Genomic DNA, 19,532 nt, shown 5'->3' on the forward strand with positions numbered 1-19,532 from the left:
TTGATCTTTAGAAGTAGTGAGTGGCTCTTAAGAGAGCCGTTGTGGTGTTGGACTCCAACATTTTAGTGGAAAACGATCTCTGAGCCTGGAAAAGAACAAAAAACAGGACATTTAATTTATAGAGTAATGTGAAATAAAGAGGAGATATTTAATAAACAAGATATGTTTAGTAGAACAAATATTAATAATGAAAGAAATGTAGAAATGTCCTTTATTGACACTCATATGGTTCATGATAATATAATAACTATCAGTCACATCTGCATTATAAAGACATGCAGCTCAGGTTAATTGGAGACTATGTGAGTGTGGATGTATGTCCGTCTCTATCTGAGCCCTGTGATAAACCGGCCAGGGTGTACACTGCCTTCACCCAATGTCACCTGGGATCGACTGCATCGCCCCCGCGACCCTAAAAGAGGATAAGCAGTTTGGATTATGCAATGAAATGGAAAAAAAGTCCCTGCATCAGGACCAGGACTTGTTAAAAGGTTGTTGGATGTCCTCCAACACCTCCTCTTTTTTATCTCACCACTAAGATGAGCAACATTGATATAGCTATATAAACTCTAGCTATCTTTATCTATTATATACCGGTACCAATACACATGTCTGATCACTATAATTTCTGAACAGTATCACCATCGTGATTTTTCTACATTTAATAAATGTATCTTTAATATGTTTTTGTCTTGATTTAAGAGCATTAATTAGATTTCCTGTTATCTGAGTCTGATTGTTTATGAACATTATTCATTAATTCATGATTACGGTTAAATGTGTATTATATACATGTCATAGTTTCTTTTTCTATAGATTTTAGTTTCTTTGGTTTCAGGCTAATGTATTGCTTTATTAATTAATCCTAATTTGTATATTTTGCATTACTTAGTTCTCTACTTTTGAATTTGAAGAAATCTATAATTCTATATTTTAATATTTCCTATAATTTAATATTAGATGGATTGGATTATTGTATCACAGCTTTTGCAACGCTCACACATACTCTGACTCCTCCACATGCCTCACACCAGGCTCACCAAATACATCCGCTCACAAGAACAGTGACTTGTTCCGCGCATGCTCCGCTCAGCAGCCAATCGTGTGCAAGCAACAGCACAGCCTCATTTACATCGAGTTGATATATATTCACCGTCCTGAGCTTCTGGAGATATCTTCCGACACCGAAGAATCCAACAGTCATGCCTGATCCCTCCGTCAAAGCGCCCAAGAAGGGCTCCAAGAAAGCCGTCTCAAAGACCGTCAGCAAGACCGGCAAGAAGAGGAGAAAGTCCAGGAAGGAGAGCTACGCCATCTACGTGTACAAGGTGATGAAGCAGGTCCACCCCGATACCGGCATCTCCTCCAAGGCCATGGGCATCATGAACTGCTTCGTGAGCGACATCTTTGAGCGCATCGCCGGTGAGGCCTCTCGTCTGGCTCACTACAACAAGCGCTCCACCATCACTTCCAGGGAGATCCAGACCGCTGTCCGCCTGCTGCTGCCCGGCGAGCTGGCGAAGCACGCGGTGTCTGAGGGAACCAAGGCCGTGACCAAGTACACCAGCTCCAAGTAAACCTGCTGGAGACCAACACCACAACGGCTCTTTTAAGAGCCACACACTTCTTCTAAAGGTCAATTCCTGATGCTGGCAAAATATGCGCAGATAAAATGAAGATGTCTGATGCTTGATTTTAAATTTATTGCACATAGGAGCTCTTGTTTCCCCTCGTTAGAATTACTATTATTAGTCAATGGGAACTCAAATTCACTTCAATAAAAAGTTATGAGCGTTTTACCCGATTCCTCCAGAATCAGAATACACAAAAGTTGATGTTTCACACTTAATGAAGTTTTCTAATATCCAGCAGTGCTAGCTGTATCAATTAAATGGTTTTTGTGTACACATATTCTGTACCATATTTGTATACCATGGACATGTATTGAACAGTGTGTTTGATCATTAAATAAGATCCAGACTATTTTATATTCAAATTTGGTTCTTGGTAAAACTAGAATTAGTTTTATTAAACTGACTCAAGTTTTAGTTTAAATCAGAAACAGTTTTAACCACAACATATACTCTTCACCTTGAATGTGTTGACCAGTCAATTTAATTTATACAGCAATATCAAATTAATGACTAAAGGGTCTCCAGGTATGATTTAAAATGTAATTTACAATAAAATGTCCCATGATTTGTTGTAATGAGTCTGTATGTATGTGCTGGCTCCACATTGGTGAAACGAGCTCCCCATTGACATCAGGACAGCAGAAAGTCTCTACATCTTCCGTCGCAAACTAAAAACATTTTTCGACTGTACCTTGAATAGGGAAGGTAGAGCCGTAGTAGCACTTAAATGTCTCTTACTGATAGCACTTTGTAGTTTAACTTTATTGAAGAATTTGTACTTGCTTGATTCTTGTTGTTCTGAGTTTGGACTCATGGTTTAATGCACTTATTGTAAGTCGCTTTGGATAAAAGCGTCAGCTAAATGACATGTCATGTAAAAGAGTAGAAATAGGACTCCACCACTAGTTGCATACTTTTGTATGTATGACGATATTTTGTGGCCCCCTAAGTTTAGTGTTCGTTTTTCTCACACGAACGATTTTCATTTGATAGAAGTCCGCGAAACCCCCTCGGGAAAACGTCCGGTCAACACGGAAATACCGCGTTTTTGTTGTGTATCTTTATACAATTTAAACATGTTAAATGAATTAAATAAAAACAGATCTTTACACTTCATACCTTGTGAACAGCGTTTTTTTCACTAGCATAATTCATGCATCATAGCTTCAATGAAACATTTAAAACTATGCTGAATGATAATGTAGGAGATATTTATTTTATGTAGTATTTAGTTATCATATTCTAGAGGTTTGGTTCTTTAGGATTTTGATGTATTTGTGTTGTACATAGTGTTGATATAATTAGACGTTTGTAAAAGAAAGCTTTAAAAAAATTGTTAGAAAGTCAGCTCTTTATACAACTGTGTGGCCATTAAAAGGAAGTTTGGTTGTTTGATGCTAGTCAGAGTTTAACCCCCGAATCCGTAGAGAGTGCGTCCCTGTCTCTTCAGAGCATACACCACATCCATGGCGGTCACCGTCTTCCTCTTGGCGTGCTCGGTGTAGGTGACGGCATCACGGATCACGTTCTCCAGGAAGACCTTCAGCACTCCGCGGGTCTCCTCGTAGATCAGACCGGAGTCATAAGCACATTATATGTTTGACACCTAACTCGTGATAAGATAAAGTTAAACATATGTGAATTCAGTCTAATTTGGAATTGGTCTTTAGAAGAAGTGTGTGGCTCTTAAAAGAGCCGTTGTGGTGTTGGTCTCCAGCAGGTTTACTTGGAGCTGGTGTACTTGGTCACGGCCTTGGTTCCCTCAGACACCGCGTGCTTCGCCAGCTCGCCGGGCAGCAGCAGGCGGACAGCGGTCTGGATCTCCCTGGAAGTGATGGTGGAGCGCTTGTTGTAGTGAGCCAGACGAGAGGCCTCACCGGCGATGCGCTCAAAGATGTCGCTCACGAAGCAGTTCATGATGCCCATGGCCTTGGAGGAGATGCCGGTATCGGGGTGGACCTGCTTCATCACCTTGTACACGTAGATGGCGTAGCTCTCCTTCCTGGACTTTCTCCTCTTCTTGCCGGTCTTGCTGACGGTCTTAGAGACGGCTTTCTTGGAGCCCTTCTTGGGCGCTTTGGCGGTGGGTTCAGGCATGACTGTTGGATACTTCGGTGTCGGAAGATATCTCCAGAAGCTCAGGACGGTGAATATATATCAACTCGATGTAAATGAGGCTGTGCTGTTGCCCGCACACGATTGGCTGTCTGCTGAGCGTGACTGAGCATGCGCAAAAGACGTACATGTTTCTGGGAGCAGATGTATTTAGTTTTTCAGTGAGTTACTGTATCAATATTAAACCAGTTGAACATGTTATTATTAAGTTAGTATTCGCTCGTGCATTATATTATGAGAAAAAATATGTAAATATTGTATCTACATTATTTTACTCATTTGTATATACGTGTGTACGTGTTTGCTAAATGTACGTGTGACGCCCACCAAAGTGTTGTCACATGTGTGTTGATGTGTTTTGATTCGTGTGTAGCTAACATGCGTGTACAGTGCGCACACTTTACAGAGTGTGATAACTGACTGACGTGCCCTTTCCATGGGTGTAGTGGACATTTGGGTTTGTATCCACCAGGGGGCGCGGTGAGCGTTATTTTATTGTGGACCAGGTTTTACGACAGGAGAAGTGATTTGCGGACTTGAGACTGTCCTCATGCTGCTGAGCGAGGCTAAATGAACGTTTAAAAAAAAAAAAAAAAAAGGGGTGTGGTTTGCTCGGTCCTCTCATGATAAATGATACATCCTGAGAAACATTCAAGCATTCTTATCTTATTTTATCGTTGACGTGTAAACATCGTCCATTTCTCCCACTTCTCATTTCCTAATTTTTCCATCAGATTTTAATATAAAGTTGATATGTTTCTATATTTCTTTGAGCTCCTATTATGGTTCTAATTATCCCATTTCCCCAAGTTAATTTTGTATCCTTATTTCTCTGTCAAAAAAGTCCCTTACTTGTATTTGAAGTGGTCCTGGTTATTCAGTGAATATTTATCTTTCAGCTCCTGGAAACTCACGACACGTCCATCTTTAATAACTGTGCATATTGCTGTTATTCCATATGGAATCCATTGTTTAAACCTCTGATCGAGAGTACCTGGAATAAAATGTCTATCACAGGTATCACAGAAGCCTGAGCTCTTATTCTAAATCATATTTTCGTACCAATTTGAACCACATCTCTAATGTAAATCGAGTGACAGCGTCCACCTGTTCAATTAAATCGTTTGCTATATTTCTGTCTCCAATAAGGCTTTGAATTTCCCTTCCTTCTACAAATCGTTTGAGGTTTCTCCATTTTGCTTCATAATCGTTACACAGTATAAATTACTGGTCTGATTTGAGCTGCATGGAAATATGCCCTAAAGTTTGGTAATAACATGTCTCCTTTATTTTTCCCAGTATTTCATATTTGATATATCTTGGCCTTTTGCCGTTCCATATAAACCTTGCAATGATTTTATCCCAGGCTCTGAAGTATTTCAAGGCTCTCAATTGGTAGTGATTGAAAGAAATAGAGTTTAGTCTTGGAAGCATGGGCGTTTGTATTCCAAGAAACGGGGGGCTAAGCCCCAAGGGGAGTGTCACTCTTGTGAATGTGTGCACGCGTAGCGCGCAGCACATTTTTCTTGGGGCCCGGATATCCATTGTTTCCGACAGTTCATAGATTTGTTCAATCAGAGTGTGATTTTGCTCTGTAGTTTTGCTTCATTCAGTATATGAGAACACAAGAGACAGAATGTCAGGGTCATAGTGACATTTTTATGCTCATTTTGACACTATCACTGAGATAAAGATGAACTAGTTCAGTGTCAAATATACCATTCAATGGAAACAAATATAATAATAATCTATATTAATGCAAAGAATAGAGAGATGTTCTTGTATTTCGAATTTGCTCGTTCACACTCGCTCACTTGAGACAGTTTCTAACTTACCTTTCATTTGGCTCAAGTAAAGCTAAATGTAAGCAGGTAACACTCGTTAACAACTACCGACAGCCACATGCTGTAACTACCTGGACTTACAGGTCGAGACCCTAGATATGCTGCTATAGGTTTATAGGCTGCTGGGGGATGTTTTAGGATACACTGAGCACCTATCTCCTCTTCTCTCTCTCCTTATGGATGAATTTACATCTCTCCATTGCACCTTATTAACTCTGCTTCCTCCCCGGAGTCGTTGTGACTTCACGTCTCATAGGGTCCATTGGACCTGGAGGTGTCTGATGCCTGGTGAGCCGGCCTCCTGCCTTGGCCCTGCTGATCGCCCCACCCCCCCTCCTCTCTACTTTCTTCTGTTTCATTGATTGGAGTTTGATTCATACATTGTCATATTCATGTAATGTGTTTATGTAACTCTGTAAATGCTGTTCATTCTGTACACATGACATCTATTGCATCTGTCCATCCGGGGAGAGGGATCCTCCTCTGTTGCTCTCCTGAAGGTTTCTTCCCTTTTTCCCCTGTGAAAGGTTTTTTTCTATTTCTTGGGAGTTTTTCCTGACCCAATGTGAGGTCCTGGGACAGGGATGTTGTATGTGTACAGATTGTAAAGCCATCTGAGGCAAATTTGTAATTTGTGATAGTGGGCAGGTAACACTGAATGTAAGCAGGTAACACTCGTTAACAACTACCGACAGCCACATTCTGTAACTACCTGGACTTACAGGTCACTTCGTGCATCATTTACTTTGAGGTAACCTCATTGGCTGTAATCCTGGATGTCATTGACGAGAGACGTTACTTGGCAGAGTGAGAGAGTCAGCGCAGCAGCCTCCCCAAGGTCCTAGTGCCCGGGGATTATATCGTTAAGTATGATGATGGGCTTTTGGATTGTAATTTGAAGGGGGAGAAAACATACAAACCAGAACGCACGCACATATGTAGCATGTTAGAGTCCATGTCAGACACAATAGTTTAATTTAATAACATAAAAAAACTTTTAAAGCCAATAATGCCAAATTATTTGGGGGGGCTGAAGATCATTTTTTTGGGGGGGGGGCTTAGGCCTAACGACGCCCCTGCTTGGAAGTATGCTCATTTTTATAATATCTATCCGTGAACTGAAATCTGGTGGGAGAACAGCCCATCTCTCCATATCACTCTTAATGTCCTGATCTACTTTAGTATAATTGACTTTATATAGATCCTCAATACTTTTTGTTATAGTTACCCCGAGGTATGTCATTCTTTTAGAACTCCAATTTAAAATAAGTGTTTGTTGTATAGTTGCGGATGGTTTGAATTTATAGAGAAGACGCTGGACGTATCAAGTTGGTTGATTAATATAGACAGGCGTTTGTCAGGGTCGTCTAGGTAACAGATAATGTCATCTACAAAAAGCCTAATGTACTTATGTGTGTAAAGGTGAGTAGCTTGATTTGCTACGTCATCAATGCTACGTTCATCAAGAGTTTCATTTCTGGTTCCATGAACATTTCGGTCCTAATATTTTGCTATTGTGAATAACTGTTAAAATGTTACTGATGCAACTAAATGCTACTTAGATGTGTAGCAGTTATTGTTATTTTATTTTGGTTAACTGAGCCAACAGACCATATAATAGTAAGTAGACTAAGTGTTGACATTGGGAAGGAGACAAAATGTGTGATTGTATTATTTTTTAAAGTCTTTTCCCTTTTTGAGATACAGTATAATAATGCATCACTGATGTCAATTACATTTGTTTTGAATATTGGAAATAAATTGGGATTCTGCTGAGCGAGGCTAAATGAACGGGAGTGAAGTTGCCCTGTCCCATTTGTTTGTCCTGTTTGCAGGAACTATAATCTGTTGTTAGCAGATGTGGATTGTATAGCGATCCTGGCATGTATACAGTGTTAACCCGAATATAATAATGGAGGAATAAGACAACATGGGGCATCACTTTAGTTTCAGTGGAACTCTGTAATCCAAAAGTAAAACTTTATTGTCACGTCAACTTGTCAACTTGTCAACTTGTCAACTTCAGCACCTCTAATTGGCTGTTCTATTTGTACATCAAACAGTAACTGAATTTGATGGACAATACGAAATGACAATATGTCAATACAAAAATATAATATAATTGAGAACACATTTCCTTGTGTATGTTAACACCCCCACTTCTCACACTGTTATCTTCAAAACAAACAAAAACATCATAACAAGGTTTTGTCCCTTTTCATCATTTACATTTTCCTACACATGGTTAATCCCCAAACATAAACTTTTCAAACTTATTCAACTTAAACTTTGTTGCAGGTTTTGTCATCACGTTGGCAACCATCTGGTCTGCTGGGCAATAGTTCAAACTTATTCTCCCACCTTTCACAGTTGACCATATGAAATGATACTTGATGTCAACATTTTTACACCTCTGTCTTCTTACAGGGTTCTTTGCTAAAGCTATTGCACCTTGGTTATCCTCATAAACCTTAGGTAGTGCGTATTGACATCCGTCAATGACCTCTAGTAGTTGAACTACGTACATACACTCTTGTGTAGTTGTGGCTAACGCCATATATTCTGCCTCACAAATTTCTCACTGGCACAATAGGAAATGTTTATTTTTTAAAGTTAGATAGACATATCAACATTTTAAGATTACCCACATTGTCCCACATTTGTGTTTTTAGGATCTGGTCAACCTGATGACAAGCCACAACATCTGCTGTAAAAAGGGCCTATTGTCACTGAGAACTGCACTAACATAGACATCTTAGGAGAACTTGGCAATAAAACGTTGTACTTTCTCTTTTAAAAAGATTTATGACGCTGTTCCCATTTTGGGAAACCTGCCACTACCGTTCCAGAAAGCCTTTAAAATGTTCAAGGTATGTCTTGAAGCGTTCCTTTCACAGTCTGGCAAACAACCATTAAACCTTGTTTTATTACAGCGATAATGGCCTCAGGGTTCAATTGATGTTAAGTCAGAAGGAAAACTCTTAACAAAAAAAAGGTCCTGAGCTTCTGATGCAGACACACAGCACTTTCTTATTTACGTTTTTGTTTGTATATTTATAAATCGTGTATCTTTATACACTTTAAAAATATAAATTAAATAAAAACATCTGTTTGCTCTTCACACCTTGTGTTTTTGTTCACTGTAGCATAATTCATGCATCATAGCTTCAATGAAGAATTTAAAACTATGCTGAATGATAACGTAGGACATTTTTATTTGATGTTAGTATTTGTGTATGAAGTGGCATTAAACTTACTGGTGACATTACTCATTTATTGTCTCCCTTTGGGTCACAATACATTCTATAAAACGTGTAAACTATCACCACAGTAAGAGCTTTAGCCTCATACGGGTCCATTAAACTATTAAACTTTCCTAAAAGTATAAATGCGCATCCATCCGTAACAAGATCCATACAGTCAGAAAGAATTTTCTTTTGATAGTCATTGATTTAGTTACATTTCTTTTCTTTAAGTGTACATAGTTTTGGGGGTTTGTTGGTATATTTATTAAAAATGGATAACCCTGAGCACCTGCGGTTAAATATAGGAGTGGGCAGGTACAGGACCAGCATGCACTGGGGTCATCTATGTTTTATTTTACCAGAGCAGAGGAAGAAGCAATAAGACTTCCTTTGTCCTTTTGTTTGAATTTGCTAAATAAAGTCACCAGATGGTCGCTTGACATGAAGGATTTTACTTCCTGCTTGGCTCTTTACGTCTTGCTGGGTTTCTCTGAAGTAGTCTCTTGTGGCTTTAGTGGTGACATCTTTCCCACTAGTTACACATGTTAGAATTGGGGAGAGACATTATAAATGTTTTGTTATTTACTCCTGATTCTGGGATTGTTTGTTTATTAAAATAAGGTGTATAGCACCAAAACAATGTCTGAAACAGACCATTTAGAATTTATTCAATACAGTAACTGACTATGAGGTGTAAATTAGCTTTAAATTATTCCAGTTGCATTCAACTCAGAGGGATTTGAGATTACCTTTACACATTTTAGGAAGTCAGCTCTTTATGTTGTAAGTGTGTGGCCCTTAAAAGGACCTTTGGTTGTTTGATGCTAGTCAGAGTTTAACCCCCGAATCCGTAGAGAGTGCGTCCCTGTCTCTTCAGAGCATACACCACATCCATGGCGGTCACCGTCTTCCTCTTGGCGTGCTCGGTGTAGGTGACGGCATCACGGATCACGTTCTCCAGGAAGACCTTCAGCACTCCGCGGGTCTCCTCGTAGATCAGACCGGAGATACGCTTCACTCCACCGCGGCGAGCCAGACGGCGGATAGCGGGCTTGGTGATTCCCTGGATGTTATCACGGAGGACTTTGCGGTGACGCTTAGCGCCTCCTTTACCGAGTCCTTTTCCTCCTTTGCCTCTTCCGCTCATCTTCACTGGTCAAAGTGTTTCAACGGGGTGAAGAACCACGAGGAGTTCACACATATTTATATCCTGTCTGAGGACGTGATAGAAGACACGAGGCTGTTCTTCTTCGTGGGCTTTCATGAAGGTTGATGATGAGACTCTTTGGTGATTTAGTGCCACCTACTGATCAAAAACATTAATCAGGGACATATTGTCTCCCACTGCTTGTTGACAAGCTGACCAGTTTTGTACTCAAACATTTACTTTATAATTACTTTAGTACAATGTCGAGGACGATCACGATGTGACTATGTAGAGAAATCAGCAGATACCGATTTAATAATCGGGATCTCATCGGATCTTAGTCTTTTTTTTCTCTCACTGTATTTATTTATATATATTCATATTGTAATTAATCATGAAGTCGGGAATCATTTACATAATGTGGTTTAGCTTAATTTCTGGTCTGTGGGTTCCAATGTAACAAAATATATGAAAATCAAACCGGAGTCATAAGCACATTATATGTTTGACACCTGACTCGTGATAAGATAAAGTTGAACATCTGTGAATTCAGTCTAATTTGATACAAATGTGACTCAAACGAGGTAAACAACGCCGGAACCAGGAGAACAATTAACACGTGTATAGTTCTGTCAGCTCCATCAACTTGTGAAGATAGATGTATATAGGTATGGACACTGGGGACGCTGTTCTCTATGACGCCTCATTTACGGAATCTCTCGTTTCAAGTGTTCATTACAAGTGAAGATCAATACATCTTTAGCAGGTGTAGGATTGTTGCATTTCTGAAACAATGTATCTTTGAAATACAACTGTTTCAACACATTGTATCCATAATGGCATAGAAGAAGAAAGCATGGGATTTAACTTGCCACTCTCAACACAGTGAATAATCGATGTGCTTAGTCTCAAAGTGGCTCATAACATTATATTTTGCCAGCATCAGGAATTGGTCTTTAAAAGAAGTGTGTGGCTCTTAAAAGAGCCGTTGTGGTGTTGGTCTCCAGCAGTTTTACTTGGAGCTGGTGTACTTGGTCACGGCCTTGGTTCCCTCAGACACCGCGTGCTTCGCCAGCTCGCCGGGCAGCAGCAGGCGGACAGCGGTCTGGATCTCCCTGGAAGTGATGGTGGAGCGCTTGTTGTAGTGAGCCAGACGAGAGGCCTCACCGGCGATGCGCTCAAAGATGTCGCTCACGAAGCAGTTCATGATGCCCATGGCCTTGGAGGAGATGCCGGTATCGGGGTGGACCTGCTTCATCACCTTGTACACGTAGATGGCGTAGCTCTCCTTCCTGGACTTTCTCCTCTTCTTGCCGGTCTTGCTGACGGTCTTAGAGACCGCTTTCTTGGAGCCCTTCTTGGGCGCTTTGACGGGGGGATCAGGCATGACTGTTAGATTCTTCGGTGTCGGAAGATATCTCCAGAAGCTCAGGACGGTGAATATATATCAACTCGATGTAAATGAGGCTGTGCTGTTGCCCGCACACGATTGGCTGTCTGCTGAGCGTGACTGAGCATGCGCAAAAGACGTACATGTTTCTGGGAACAGATGTATTTAGTGTTTCAGTGACTAAGTTACTGTAAGTGATACAGTTGTAAACCTGTATGTTTTATAACTTTGTATAAATCTAGAGGGAACAAATGGCCAGACCCACAAATAAGCCCTAATCTGTCTGTTCTTTTTTTTTTCTGAGTATTTGTATTTATATTAGTATTAATAATTGACCTTTTAAATACTGACCTATTTTCTAGGTTTCTGCTCGAAATAACATACCCAAACTAAAAAGGGTGTATCTCTGCAACCACAAAGGCTATTTGAATAATGTTGGTGTTATAATAAAGGCAACCCATGTGTGCTTTTGTTCAGATTTGTACATATTAGTATATGTGTTACTGGTTAAGAGTAAATAAAGACAGCAAAATTTGAATTTCGCCTAAAAAAAAAGCACTTTCAGGATGATTATCTCTTGGAAGGATGCAGAGCAAAGGTAAAAAAAAAAACCATAGAGATCATAGCACAATATGGGACCAGTCTCTCTGCAATGTTTGACAAAGTTAGAGAGGTTTTATTAATTAGGCGAAATGGGCATTTGGACAATTTGAATTTTGTCATGTACCAAACCATATATTTCACGTGTATATTACTTATGGTGTTCAATACATCCAAACACAGCAGTCTTTGTTGATTAGAAGAAGAACAAATATTTTTTTCCAAAAAAAGCCAAAGATAAGCAACATTTGTGACTGTAAGCGCTAAAGCGATTCATGTTGCTGTGTTCTTTGGCTCATATCTCGGTGATGCTTTGGTGCAGAAGTATTTTCTGAAGATGTTTAGAATCTGTGTTAAATCCTCTTGCTTTTTGCTATCTGGCTTTTTCTGATAGCACCGAGCTACGGGTTGCTAGTTCTGAAAACGTGTTGAATGGGCTGAGTCCTGACAAAATGATGATTAGGATATTTGAATAATTCTTTCAGTTGGTATTTGAGTTGTGTGGAAATGGCTTACTGATTATTGTAGCCCAGGTTCTCTTGTTTAATTTGATATATAACATCAATATGTTTGCTCATGTTTATTTTAAGGTTTTAAACAGTCTAACTATAATGTGTAAATCGGCCATGGTTTTTAAAAGCTTTAAAGAAAAAAATCTGTTTCACTGAACAAAAGAAAACGCAACAAAACGTCATAAATGACAAAAGGACAAAAAGAGGAGAACAAAAGTAGAATAGAAAAAAAATAGAAAAGACAGACATAAGTAGAAAATATATAGTAAATTAATAGGGGGTCATCAATCGCTCTTTACAATCAGGTCAGCTGAGAACATTACTCATCTTTTCCCTCAGTCCATTTTCCCCAGCGTTGTTCATGGGACCCTGCTTTGATCCAAAGGAAGAATCCATTTTTCCATATATAGAGTATATTTATTCTACAATGTCCAGCCACAGTCCAGAACCTAAATAACACTTAATTATATAATGCAGAGAGCATATGACACAAAGAAGAGGGAACCAGCAAGTGTCCATGCTTGTGAATAGATTTTTAAAAACAGTATTTCTGTTGATTGTATTATTGATGAATTGATCAATCTTTTCAGCACTGATCAATTGCATCATCTGTGGAGAAAGACTCCACTCGACATCAAAGGTCTTGTAGATTGGAGGCTGTCTACCTCTGTTAAGGGTTTCCAATGTTCTTTTTGGGGATCAGCAATTTATAATAGGTATGCCAATGCACATATTTACACGGTATATCCTAGATGGATAGATTGTGCTGTGACATGGAGTATATGTTGTTTTCTTTCTTTTAATTTGAGGCAAAGTATTTCTTTAATGAAGCTTTTTTTTTAAGCATTAAAATATATATTTTAAATGTTTTTTCTTTTGACATTGTCCCTGGTCACCACCCAGCAGCACCTGTGCTGCCCTCACACGGTGTCGCTGATTGAGCCCACTGCGAGGAGCGCATGTCAGCTTTTGACGCCAAGATCAACAACGAGAACATGACAACGAGCCTCCAGCGTCTAAAGAAATGAACCAGGACCTGGCCATGTGTCAAGTCTGCTGCCCCCTGGAGGCACACTTGCGCCAGTACAACGTGCTGCTGAAACTCAACGACGGTGACACCCTACGGTGAGTGCATGGAAGCACAAGCTTCATCAAGCTGGTCAAAGGAGCCTCCTACCTCGCCAGCTGCCTCCTGCACCGATACTTCAATCAGGTCAGAGACGGTTTCCTTTATTAATGAATGACACTGAAAACCTTTTGCTTACCACTTGTCAAAAGAGATTTAACTTATCTGGATGTGTTATCTGGATGTGCTCTTTGACTTTGGGAATATGAGAACATATTTCCACCATGTTTTTGGGAATAACATTTTATAAATCAGGCTTTAAATGATAAATGGACAAACCCCTCTGGAAAAACCATCACAATATAGAAAGGAATGAAACTGGAAAGTTTGATGTACGTGCTGCTGAAGTGGAGATTTGTATGTGAATATAGAAAAGATAATATCACCACGAAACTTCCCCAGTTGATTACATACTTTAGGACAATTATTTAGCATTAAGAGTTTTCTAAAATTAGATGTTTGAACATGCAAATGAGACATTATCTAATACAAATGTTTGGGGAATTTAGGGAAGATCTAAAAATACAAATGGACAAAGAGCACTAAGCTCTTAAACTTGAGTATTTCATTTGTATTCTTCTTTACTCCACTGCTTGTCAGAGGAGTATAAGTATAAACCCCTTACTCCACTACATTTTTTTTGCAATAATAATCCATACATATTCTATATTATATTATATTATATGTATATATGTTAATAATATATTATATTATGACCACAAAAAAAAAAGATTTATTTTTTCACCACTGTGTTTATTCTAAACTGTTTTAAAATACTTGGTTGATGATTATTACTTATTTCCTAAATTTTACATTGCTGTGATTCCAGTAGACTCTGTACCAACTGAACAGTATAAAACAGACACAATAAACCATGGTAGTATACAGTGAGAAAAACGTGAGTGAATGATTTCAGATAGACTTCTAATGTACAAATATATAGAAACTTCAGCTGTTTTTGTTAATGGTCATCAATTGTATGACATGTATCTGGTGTTCATTTCTAGTCCCCCATTCTCTCCACAGAGTGAGTTTGTGTCTGCCCACACGGCTCTGAAAGGAATGCACTTGTACAGCCACCTCCAGGCCGAGGACGGTCACTGGGCCGGGGACTACGGCGGACCTCTCTTCCTGCTCCTAGGTAGCCAAATCATCCTCCTCCATGTTCTTATATTTGAAATAAGGGATACGTTTGATTTAAAGTTGAAATTAAAAGACTAAATGCATTTTTAAACATTGATTATCACATCCACAGGTATATTGTGCACCTAGTCAATTCAACAATACATCCCAAACAGTTTTACAAAAGAATCTGTCTGTACATATGTATTCTAGTAACAACCAATATCAACCACTAATATCATGACATCCATCCTTCAAACAATATGCAACTTTAAGCAACAAGGGAGGTGTGAGTGGAGTCCTCTGTTGCTCAGTACTGTGCTAAGTACGCCCACTTTGTAGCGGTCCAATCAAATGCAAAGGATAAGATTGAAATATTTATTGTAACTGTACTCTGCTCCCATTATTCTCTTCCATTGGATTATACTCCCAACACAGAAGTCACTGGGATTTTAAAGTGTGTGTGTGTGTGTGTGTGTGTGTGTGTGTGTGTGTGTGTGTGTGTGTGTGTGTGTGTGTGTGTGTGTGTGTTCGTAGGATTGGAGGGAAAGTGGCCAACACTAGCATCATCTCTAATCTCCTGGACTCCGACTGTGAAGAAGAGAACAGAAAGGTGATTGCGAGTCGCAAGCGATGCCTCAGCAGCTTTCTGCCTGATGATGACCACCGACCGGAAGAGGTAAGCGTTTGCTGTGACAGACAGTGTCAGTTATGATTCAGCCTCCTGTTTTGTCTGTCGCTGTTTAGACACCGTCTCATGTGTCCTCAGAGAGGAGCAGCTGTAGATTCAGCAGACTTCGGTGGCATAAACAACGATGAAATGCTGGCAGCCGTGCTGGAGATGAGTCGTCAAGAGGCCAGGCTCTCGGCTCAACCCCTCCTGGAGGATGAGCCGACCAGCAGCCCAGACACGAGCTTTGGAGACTCAGATGCCCATGACCTGGCCTATCATACAGATCTGCTGGAAACGGACAGCAAACAGCCTTCAGGTAGTCCAACCTCCTTTTGGTTAAGACATTCGGGAAATGGGGTTGATATCGGGGGCAGTCCTGTTTTTATTTTGTGTTTTTCAAATCAAACGCAGTATAATAGAGCGGTAGTGTGAATGTTGCATTGTAAAATGTGTTGCGATGACTAGTACTGCATATGTCGATTGTCACTAAAATTAATGTGGAATCGGTGTGTACTTATGCCAAGACAATGTCGGACACCGTAGTTTTCTCTGGCCCTCTCCCCAATCTGATCAATGATGACATGTATAGTCGCATGTCGTCATTCAACCGCTGGTTGTCCAGGTGGTGCCCAGCAAACAATGTGGGCTACATAGATAACTGGCAGACTTTCTGGGGAAAGCCTGATCTGATGAGTCGAGACGGCATTCATCCCACTTGGGATGGAGCGGGTCTCATTTCTCATATTAATACTCACATTCCTCGAGGCACCGGCCGAGGAGGTGGAGTAGCAGCCATCTTTGACTCAAGACTATTAATGAATCCTAAACCTAAACTAAACTACAACTCATTTGAAAGCCTTGTTCTTAGTCTTTCACATCCAACCTGAAAAACGTTATAGCCAATTCTATTTGTTATACTGTACCGGCCACCAGGTCCATATTCAGAATTTCTATCTGAATTTTCAGAGTTTCAGTTTAGTCCTTAAAACTGATAAGGTTATTATTCATGTGGATGTCGATAATGATTGCCTTAGTGCTGCATTTATCTCATTGTTGGACTCGATTGGCTTCTGTCAGAGAATACAGAAACCCACTCATTGCTTTGGCCACACCCTCGACCTTGTTCTTGCATGTGGCATTGACATTGAGCATTTTGTAATTTTCACCAGTGCTGTCTCTGTGCTGTGGTGTTTTCTAAATCCTGACTGAAACTCCTCAAATTTTAAATTAAGCATTTCATACAATTTAATATATTTTGTTTATAAGTCTTAAAGTCCAATATAAACAAAAATAAGAATGATATGAAGTAGCAATGTTAAATATACTTTAAAGGATTACAACACGTCCAATGTGCTGCTATTTATTTGACCACGGTAGAGAAGCCGCTCAAGTATAAATTGGCACTGTAATTGTCAGGAAGAAATCCAATTTTTCAGTAAAAACGAAAATATAATTTTTGTCGTCACAAACATGTCTTTTGGACATACATTGGTAAATATAAATTCTATAATATATTACATGTTTTTAATTAGATATGGTTAAAAGAAGGGGTCTAAATACTAGGATAGGTAATCCCAGATATTTAATTAGATTAGACCAAATGTAATCATTGAGACTTAAATGCCCCTTAAGCACCAACCCTGCTTTATGAAACAAAAGGTTTATGGTTATTGGTTCATTAAAGGGAGGTTTAATGAATCACCCATCTGCTTGTTATTGTATCTGAAAGTAAGAATTCAGGTTTAAAAAAAATCGTTATAGGATTTGGGGCAACATGTAGCAGCCATTGACGATGGGCCAAATTACTCAAGCAACCAATTGATCTTTAATGGTTTTAGTATAAATATGTGCAATAAAAGTTTTGAAATCCTACAATGTAATGTTTCGATCAGAAGCGCTGCAGATATGGTTTTGTGAAAACTCTGCTCTGGATAAATTAAAGGATCTTCACAGAAACATCCTCCTTGTAAGTAAGGTTTCTGAAGATTATGTACAGGACATTGAAAACATATCACGTGAATTTTATGTTGTCCCCAATAAATAAGGAAAAGTCATGAAATATGAAGCAAAAAAAATGATGTCAATCATTTATTTAGAGACGTCAAACATTGAATGGGGTCAAATTGACCCCACAGTTAATAGGAGGGTTAAACATAACAAACGTCAGTAAACAGCTGGACAAGGCTTTGAAATCACGGATTTCGTGAGTTTTTTGTTTGTTTATTTTTATAGGAAACGTCGGACCAGTTGCGACGTAATGTTTTCAGCGGCGCTAATGTGGTTAATTTATCACCAAACAACGTCGGGGGATTGCACACACACCGTCAGTCCCTGTTTGTCTGATGCTGCGGGTCAGAAGAAGTAGGCTGCACGCGTTGGGCGGCGCTCAGCACTGCGTGAGCACGAAGAGGAGGAGGAGGAGGAGGGAGGGGCGCGGAACTCAAATAAATGCCCCGTCAGATATGAAACACATTTGGGGGGAATTGATGACAGAGAGAGTCATTTTTATACTTAGATACTGATGAATGAAGAAACAATTGGGCTCCAGCAGAAGGGGCACTGTTCTAATCCAGGGCAAAAGGGCAGGTGCTTGAGCACCACTAGGGGTCTATCTGTGCACGTGCCTGGGCTCCACTCAACGGTCGGTTATTACTAATGATTATTAGAGTGACAGCAGTCTGTAATTTACGTGCAATTGATTACATGAGAAACGTTCAAATTAGCTCCAATAATTACTCACTATTTACAAGTGTACTTTAACAAACCCAAAAGGTGAATAAAGTACCTATTTAATTTAAATAAAGGTATTACATACAATTATATAGTAGTAAAGTAGAATCACATCAAAGAGCATGAACATTTGAGATAAAACTAAAATACATTTGTCTGAATGCTTTCAGGAGAAGTTCACTAAGCACCTAAAACCCCAGTTATCCTAAAATCCACTTGTTGTGCTGCCAGTCAATTATAAATTAGCACTGTCATAATTGTCAGCATGAAATCTGATTTTACAGTCAAATCAAATTGTTTTTGTGAACTCAAACACATTTTTGATTCACAGCTGTTAACTTCTTAACCTTTAACTTTTTTTTTAATTACATACAATTGGAAATATAATTTCTATCATATATAAAAACATGTTTTTAATTCGTTATGAGTTATGACAGTAGATGTGGTTAAAAGAAGGGGTCTGAATACTAGTTTCACTTTGTTGCAACTCAAAAGCATGGAGCGAGAAAAATAGGCAATCCCAGATATTTAATTAGCCAAAATGTAATAATTGAAAATGATTGTTTGCGTCTATCCAGATATATGTAATGTACAGGCATAACGGGTAAATATACGGGTTGATATGAATTCACAGAAAAAAGTATCTTTTTAGAAGATGAGATGAATAGTAATATCGTGGCTTTTTGATTGACCACTTCACACATGAATGTGTGTGAGACGAGACAAGTTAAGAGATTTACAAAAAAATCCGATTCCCTTTTGTACTGTTATGAGGACATTAAGGAGTCATGAACTACTTTTAAAATACCTCAGTCAATGGTTGTTATGGATTATATTATTGCATTGCAGTCCCAACATGTTCAGAAAAAGGAATTGGTCTTTAAAAGTGTGTGGCTCTTAAAAGAGCCGTTGTGGTGTTGGTCTCCAGCAGGTTTACTTGGAGCTGGTGTACTTGGTCACGGCCTTGGTTCCCTCAGACACCGCGTGCTTCGCCAGCTCGCCGGGCAGCAGCAGGCGGACAGCGGTCTGGATCTCCCTGGAAGTGATGGTGGAGCGCTTGTTGTAGTGAGCCAGACGAGAGGCCTCACCGGCGATGCGCTCAAAGATGTCGCTCACGAAGCAGTTCATGATGCCCATGGCCTTGGAGGAGATGCCGGTATCGGGGTGGACCTGCTTCATCACCTTGTACACGTAGATGGCGTAGCTCTCCTTCCTGGACTTTCTCCTCTTCTTGCCGGTCTTGCTGACGGTCTTAGAGACGGCTTTCTTGGAGCCCTTCTTGGGCGCTTTGACGGAGGGATCAGGCATGACTGTTGGATTCTTCGGTGTCGGACGATATCTCCAGAAGCTCAGGACGGTGAATATATATCAACTCGATGTAAATGAGGCTGTGC

At 39.7% G+C, this 19,532-nt stretch overlaps 5 protein-coding genes across 5 annotated transcripts in view; 1 reads left to right on the forward strand and 4 right to left on the reverse strand.

Moving 5' to 3' along the window:
* Nucleotides 1-10,034, reverse strand: part of LOC117732052 — a 13,109-nt gene extending 3,075 nt beyond the window's left edge. Inside the window, exons 1-4 of the mRNA XM_034534662.1 lie at nucleotides 9,679-10,034; nucleotides 3,384-3,733; nucleotides 3,048-3,192; nucleotides 1,320-1,579 (exon numbers count right to left, since the gene is read on the reverse strand). Coding sequence (XP_034390553.1) covers nucleotides 1,320-1,579; nucleotides 3,048-3,192; nucleotides 3,384-3,733; nucleotides 9,679-9,985 — 1,062 coding nt within the window. The 5' untranslated portion in view covers nucleotides 9,986-10,034. The remainder of the gene's footprint in view (nucleotides 1-1,319; nucleotides 1,580-3,047; nucleotides 3,193-3,383; nucleotides 3,734-9,678) is intronic.
* LOC117732163 (histone H2B-like) lies at nucleotides 1,188-1,988 on the forward strand. Its single transcript, XM_034534898.1, has one exon. It carries the CDS (start codon nucleotides 1,203-1,205, stop codon nucleotides 1,575-1,577), a length of 375 nt encoding a protein of 124 aa, XP_034390789.1. The 5' UTR covers nucleotides 1,188-1,202; the 3' UTR covers nucleotides 1,578-1,988.
* LOC117732161 (histone H2B) lies at nucleotides 3,319-3,736 on the reverse strand. The gene has a single exon (XM_034534896.1). The coding sequence runs from the start codon at nucleotides 3,729-3,731 to the stop codon at nucleotides 3,357-3,359; it is 375 nt and encodes a 124-aa protein (XP_034390787.1). The 5' UTR covers nucleotides 3,732-3,736; the 3' UTR covers nucleotides 3,319-3,356.
* Nucleotides 10,035-10,934: 900 nt separating the features above from the next.
* LOC117732164 (histone H2B-like) lies at nucleotides 10,935-11,372 on the reverse strand. The gene has a single exon (XM_034534900.1). It carries the CDS (start codon nucleotides 11,370-11,372, stop codon nucleotides 10,998-11,000), a length of 375 nt encoding a protein of 124 aa, XP_034390791.1. The 3' UTR covers nucleotides 10,935-10,997.
* Nucleotides 11,373-19,033: 7,661 nt separating this feature from the next.
* Nucleotides 19,034-19,486, reverse strand: LOC117732156 (histone H2B-like). Its single transcript, XM_034534890.1, has one exon. The coding sequence runs from the start codon at nucleotides 19,444-19,446 to the stop codon at nucleotides 19,072-19,074; it is 375 nt and encodes a 124-aa protein (XP_034390781.1). The 5' UTR covers nucleotides 19,447-19,486; the 3' UTR covers nucleotides 19,034-19,071.
* Nucleotides 19,487-19,532: the final 46 nt, after the last annotated feature.

Source organism: Cyclopterus lumpus, chromosome 6 (assembly GCF_009769545.1).
Source record: "Cyclopterus lumpus isolate fCycLum1 chromosome 6, fCycLum1.pri, whole genome shotgun sequence".
Classification (NCBI taxonomy): Eukaryota; Metazoa; Chordata; class Actinopteri; order Perciformes; family Cyclopteridae; genus Cyclopterus; species Cyclopterus lumpus.